This window comes from Zootoca vivipara, chromosome 3 (assembly GCF_965207765.1).
Source record: "Zootoca vivipara chromosome 3, rZooViv2.hap1.1, whole genome shotgun sequence".
In the NCBI taxonomy this organism is placed as follows: Eukaryota; Metazoa; Chordata; class Lepidosauria; order Squamata; family Lacertidae; genus Zootoca; species Zootoca vivipara.
In genome coordinates this window covers 51,185,982-51,192,918 of record NC_142586.1, presented here as the reverse complement: position 1 = coordinate 51,192,918, position 6,937 = coordinate 51,185,982, and the positions used below count along the sequence as shown (strand labels likewise).

The 6,937-nt window shown below is 46.5% G+C and overlaps 1 protein-coding gene across 1 annotated transcript; it reads right to left on the bottom strand.

Moving 5' to 3' along the window:
* Positions 1-3,175: 3,175 nt before the first annotated feature.
* DHRS1 (dehydrogenase/reductase 1) lies at positions 3,176-5,134 on the bottom strand. The gene has a single exon (XM_035109155.3). It carries the CDS (start codon positions 4,533-4,535, stop codon positions 3,546-3,548), a length of 990 nt encoding a protein of 329 aa, XP_034965046.1. The 5' UTR covers positions 4,536-5,134; the 3' UTR covers positions 3,176-3,545.
* Between the last annotated feature and the right edge of the window lie 1,803 nt (positions 5,135-6,937).

Below are 6,937 nucleotides of genomic sequence, written 5' to 3'. Positions count from 1 at the left end.
CTTATTGACCTGTGATTTGTTATACCAGATTGAAGAAAGGTGCACTCCTAAATTACCAAGTCAATATAGCAAACTATTTTTAAATATTTATAAAAGGCAACAATACTGTGCTGCTCTTTTCAGTGTTTCAGAGAGAAAAAATATTTATGTGCTAATACAGAATCAGCCAAAGTGTGGCACATACTACAGTATCTTATACCTGACATATTCTAAATTGGCTAACTCAGCCCTTATACTAGAGGGGTACAGCAGGAAATCCTCAAAAGGAATAAAGGAAAAGAATGGATTTTTTGGCTTAGTGGGATCCCTCACAACAGAACGTTTACTTTGGCTTGAATTACAGCTGCCTCACTTCCCTTAAATGCACATTTTACCTCTGGTATTATAGGATCCTGTAAGTACCTAGGCAAGCAGAGTAAGACTGTCAAGGGCTGTAAGATCACAGGGCAGCTGAAAAGTTGGTGTCAACATGTTGATGCAGCCAGTATTCCTACAACTCCTCAACTCACTTGGGTGCACAGTGTGTTTAGTTTTCCAAGGCACTTCAGACAAGAACAAAAAGTGCAGGGATTTAACAAGCCAAGCTACAAGACCTGAAGTACTTTTCTTTGGAATAAAATAAAAAAATTCCTTCAGTAGCACCTTAAAGACCAACTAAGTTTTTATTTTGGTATGAGCTTTCGTGTGCATGCACACTTCTTCAGATACAGTGAAATGGAAGTTTCCAGGCACTTATGTAGAGAAGGGGTGGGGAGGGGTGGGGATGGGGAGGGGGGATCACTCAGAAGGGTGGTGGAAATGGGTGATTGATTTTCTTTGGAATGTTTAACCAAGTTGCATATGTCTGACATAGACATTCTATTAAAATCATTGCAACATAATCTGGCATCCCACTCAAGACTGGGTAGAACTTGTATTACTGGTCTGGGTGGAATTGTTCAGGATTGCATCTCTAATTCTAATTCAAGTAAACACTTGAGAACATCTTGTCAACTGCAGGTTTAAGCTGTAATAAAGCCATAATTAAATGGGGATAATCTACAGGAGATTAAGTAATGCCTCTTTAGTCACCTTTGGAGCAGGAAGAAGAAACCTGTGATTATCAAGATGTTAATGAACGACAACTTCCCTAAATCACTGGTCATGCTGGCTGAAGTTGATGGGATGACAGCTGGAGGGCCATGACTTCCCATCTGTGTCTTAAAATGTTTTATTGTTTGCACATGCTGGTTAACACATGTGCCTATAAGCATTTAGGCTGTACCGCTTGAGCCTTTTGTATCCCAGCTGTCTGTACTTAAATTTACCAGATTTGTTCTTTGATGGACACTGATCAACATGCAAGCCCTCTCTCCCTTCTCTTGGAGGGAGACAGCAACAGCATGGCAGTGCTAGAAGGCCCAAGGCTGGCTTAAATTTGCTTGTCACCATCCCTCTGCATTTTCCAAGTCAGCTGCTGTTGTAAGTGCTAATACAAAGGAGTTTCTAAGCAGGTGATGATGTCAGGCATGAATTACACAACTTCCAACAGTGTTTGGTATAGAGCAGGCACCCCCAAACTTCGGCCCTCCAGATGTTTTGGACTACAATTCCCATCTTCCCTGACCATTGGCCCTGCTAGCTAGGGATCATGGGAGTTGTAGGCCAAAACATCTGGAGGGCCGCAGTTTGGGGATGTCTGGTATAGAGTGTTGCACAGCAAAACGCTGGAAGCAAATGTTCAAAAACTGGCCAAAGCCACCTCTGTAGGGTACATATAGCATCATTGTGAAGCATTAACCAGCTTGGCAGTTGGTAAGGGATAGTTTTAGTCACTTGCTTTCTTCCCCAAACTTGACAGTTTGTCAGTGCCTTGGCAGGCCAAGCAAGGGGGATTATGAAAGGAGATTTATATTAACTCGTTTTATCAGTATTGGTTCTCCAGATAGGATACGAATGTCATAACATTTTTTGCTATTGCAGTTATTACAAAACCAAACCTGGATGTATACAGGCTTTCATTGGAAGCAGTTTCTCAGCATCAATCAGAGATAGAGGGAGAGTAAAATCCACAGCATCTGTGTCATGTCTACTAGTTAGTGAAGCTTTTATCATTTTCAAAAGTAGTTTGGAGAGATTAGATGTAACTTACTTTTATTGTTGCAACCTATCGCCACCCGAAAAACAAGGGGTGGGGGAGAGAAGAGGGCACACACAATCTAGATAAAGAAAGGTGAGTGGGGAAGGTTTTGTTTCTCACCACTATTAAAATGACTTCTACCTGAAGTTGCTTTTATTTTTATTTTCCTAATGGGCCCTTTAGGGTGCATGTAATGGAAGTGTGTAGTAACGGAGCTTAAAATGAAAGTCATACTGGTTTCAATGGCACTTAATAGGGGGACCTTTGCAGGGGCAAAAAGTGTTCTTGGGGACCAGTTTCCCCAACAAACGCACCTCTCTGTTCCTTCATCTCTCCAAGTAACACAGCAGACCCTCAAAAGTTTGAGGCATAAAAATGCTGATACACCTTAGCCCCTTTCCTATGAAAAGCAAAGAGTAGAACTGAGGTGGAGTAAGTGTATGACAAAAGTGTGTGGAAACTTTGTATTTGCATGGCTGGAATATGCCCTTGAACTCTGATGATGTGCTCATGCTTGTCTGGATTGAGGACACGGGTAAAAGGCAAAAATTAATGTCCAAGTTAAATTTATATTGACTGCTCTGCCCACCTTTACCTGTAGCCCTCAGAAAGTTGTCCAAAAGGGAATGTGGCCCACCAGTTGAAAAAAGATTCCTCACCTCTAGTTAAGAATGCTTCACCTTTGTCTGTTCCAGGGAACATCTTTTTTCTCAAGAAGCCTAGATATGCCTTTTTAGAATTTCACACATCTTTTGAAATGGAGCTTAAGACGTTGCAAAGGTTTTTTTTTAACCCGTACCAATACATATATTAGAGCAAAACAAAGGGTGTGTACTATCTGAATTACCTGAGCCGTTTGTTCATTTTCCCAAAGTGCCAAACTATCCTCCCTTCGTGCAGTGGGATGATCTTCCAGATCTAAAACAGTGTTTGCTCTTTGATAAAGATGCAGTGATATCACCAGGCCCCATGTAGAGAATTTAGGGGTGGGTGGGAATGGTGCGTTTCACAGGGGCAAAAAAGTGGGGGCAAAGTATTGCCAGCTATGACAAAGTCTCTCAGAGCAAATGCATTTAATTGCCGAGTAGCTTGTTTCAGCTACTTCTGTCACATCTGAAATACAGGAATGATTAAAGATGCACCCCCAAAGTGCCAGACTTGGGCTTATAACTGAATACTGCACAGAACTGTAAAGAAATCGTTAACAGCTTTCTAGCAAGCACAGAAGATATTGCAGAAATCAGCCCTTTTAAGAGGCAAATGGAAAACTGTCTTAAAATGATTTCTCATTCAAGCTTGAAAGTGTTTTCCATTGCAAACACCTGTAATAACAGAATAATTAATGCACCAGCCAAGGAAGTGTCAAAATGAAGTTTTGAGCAATCGGAGGTTAAAGGCATAGCTGTAACGCTGCACAATATACCTCTTAGGCTTGCTTTTTTGTTTTAAGGTAAGGCGGCTGGATGGGTGGGTAAACAGAAAACTTGCTAGAATAGAGAGCTAGAGCCCATTTGGGGATGGTGATGAACCGAGGTATGAGGCGGAATAAACCGGACAGTTTGGGCATCAGCTCCGTGAGGATGTCCCGCACCGAGAGGTAGTTGAAGACTTCCCTGCCGTCCACATCCTTGAAGCCGTAAAGGCGGGCGAGATCCGGGTTGAGGAGCACCTTCCCGCTGTGGCGCATGACGCGCGGGTCCGACGCCAGGCTCACCACGCACTTCCCGCTCACTTCGGGGGTCTCTCCCATGGAGGCCATCTTCTCCTTCAGCCTGGCTATCATGGGTCCCGTCCTGTTCTCCACTTCCTTCGCCAGGCTCTCGGTGCGCACGAAGCCCGGCCACAGCGCCACCGAGGCCACGCCGAAGGGGCGCAGCTCGACGGCGCAGTCGGCGGCCAGGCGGTCGCAGGCGGCCTTGCCGATCCCGTAGGGCACGTCGAACATGTAGCGCAGCCCTCCGGGCGACGAGATGGTAACGACGAGCCCCCTCCCGGCGGGCACCATCAGCCGGGCGGCGTAGACGGTGCAGATGTAGTGGCCCCGCAGGCCCGCGTTGTTGATCTGGTCCCACAGGGCCGTCGAGCTCTCCCAGAAGGGCAGCCCGATCTCCTCCACGATGGCGCCCACCCCGGAGAAGGCGTTGTTGACCAGCACGTCCAGGCGGCCCGCCTGCTCCTGCCGGACGCGCTCGAACAGCGCCACCACGTCTTCCTCCCGGGACGAGTCGCACACCACCGGCACGCACTTCCCTCCGCGGGCCCGCACCTCCGCCGCCGCCGCCTCCAGCGCCTCGCGGTGCCGAGCCGTGATGTACACGGTGGCGCCCGCCCCGGACAGCTGCAGCGCAATGCCCTTTCCGATGCCCCGAGAGGCGCCCGTCACCACGCACACCTGCCCCGACAAAGGCTTGGCCATGGCGGCGAGGCGAAGCGTTGCCAGGCGGATGAGGAGCGTGCAGGCCGCAGCGGAGCTGGAACTGCGACGGCGGTTGTCAGAGCTGCAGTGCCGGCCTGGGCGGTTGGGGCGCCCGGCTTAAAGGCCCTCCTCCTCCACGAGGCCCCTCCCGCGAATAGGCAGGGCAGGATCGGGCGGCGGCGGCGGCGGGGAAGGCGCGCGCCATCCGCGCAGCTGCACTTCGCGTCCCCAACGCGGCGCTCCCTCCACCTTAGCTGCTTCGCCAGGAGGGGCGGGCGAGCTCTACCCATCCCTAGTCTACCCGCTTACCTAAGCCTGCTGCCCAGTATCTGCCGAGGGGTGACAAGCCTCCCTTCCAAAGCGTGGGGAGCAACCAGCCTTGAAACAACCCTCAGTGCTTACTCCTGACAGGTCTGTCGGATTTATGTACGTGCAGTATAAGCATAGCTGCCAAGTTTTCCCTTTTCTCGCGAGGAAGCCTATTCAGCATAAGGGAAAATCCCTGTAAAAAAGGGATAACTTGGCAGCTATGAGTATAAGCTAAGCAAGCTAAAGCTTAGGGGGCGCCAAAAAATATAAAGAGAAAAACCTGGATGTACATTTCCAAAATATAAGATAAAAAACAAACAAAATAAAACCTACATACAGCAACAGTGTTTTGTGTTGTGTAGGCTCCTACGACGTAAGTATTGGGCCCCGCCTGCTAGCCTGCTCCCTCAAATATCACTGGTTTGCTCATTTCTATATATAGGATGCCTACATTCTGCATGGACTGGTTGCATGGCAACATGTGCAAATGGCTTTAGATAACTATTAGGTCCATAAATTATCAACGTAGCATATATTCATCACAAAAAACCGACAATTTGTTGTTGACAAAGGACCAGCTGGATATATAAAGGGCCCCATTACCTTCAGTAGCTTAGGGCTTCATTAAACCTAAATCCGGCCCTGTTCCCACCACAAGCAAATAGTAAAGAGAAGCCACACTATTGCCGCTGAGACAAAACCCACACATACACTAAGTAGAAGCATTGCCGTCGGACCACCCCACCCCACCCCACCCACCATTCCCCCCTCCACCTCTTTCCCCCTTTTCTTCCTAATGTAACACTAATGTTTCAACAAATGAAACTGATCTGTAGAAAATGTAACTTGAAAAAAGAGGAGACGTTGCACATACGTACTTTTGTAAACCAAGAAATCTTTAATAAAAATGTATTTAAAAAACAAGCAAAAAAAGCAACAACCGGCATTGTGAAAAAGGGGGAGAGTTTCAGTGTAAATAGGCTACTTACGAATTACTACTTGGAGCCAATACTTTGCTTGAAAACCTTGTTCAAATCAAGGTGGATAGAGGACACAGAGGTATGTGTTAAAGGCAAAAAATAGCATCCAAGTTAAATTTAGATTGGCTGCTCTGCCCACCTTTGCCTATGGCCTGTAGCCCCCAGAAAGTTGTCCAAAAGAGAATGTAGCCCACTGGATGAAAAAGGTTCCTCACCTCTAGTTAAGAATGTAAAATTGAAAACTTAATATAAAAATTATAAAAACAAACATTCCCCCAGTTGTCTGTAAATGACAGGACACTTGCTTTTATAGTCAATCCCTGGAAGGGAAGCAACCAGTCTCAGTAAGGTAGTGGTTCCCCTGCATTTTGGTTTGGTGACCCTCTGTAAGGTGTGTGCCCGTGGCAGACCTGCCCCTGTTTCATTGGGAGCTGGAGATTTGGCAACCCAAAAAAGGCACCCAGCACACCATCACCTTGTACCCCAAAGTCCACATTTCACATGAATTTGGTGAGTGGAAAAGGTATTTAAGAGCTTGGTTTTAGTTAGAAAGAATCCTATCTGAGCTCCGTCTAGGTACCTACGCTCCCAATGATGCAATATTGGATTCAGAAATCCCTGAAGGGGATTTCTGTTGCGCCAGAGCAAACATGGAGGTGTACAAATCCCATCCCTGTATTTTGGTCAGAGCTGCTTCACAGATGGAGCTGTATTCCATTCCTTACACCCTTGAGCCTAAGATAAGCAACTTCTGACACAAGCTCTTTCTTGTAGCAGTAGGAACTTTTTCTCTCTTTAGAGTTATGAATGGGTACGGTAAGTTTTAATAATTAATGCTACCATGCAGCCTGACAATCTCCTTCTCGCTTTTCTTACAATAAAATAAAGCTTTGCTTTAGTTTGGGTTTGGATCTACATTCTGGGTTATATGTACACCATTCAGGCAGATTCAATGACCTGGTTTCTCACTTGCAAAACATCCCTCTCCTCTTGAGGTGGTGTGTTTAAAGGGATATGCATTTTGCCAACAAGTAGGTCAATACGAACTTTGATGGTAGTCAGTCCCAGATAATTATTGACACATAGCCTGCTACTGAGTTTCGTCCCCATAAC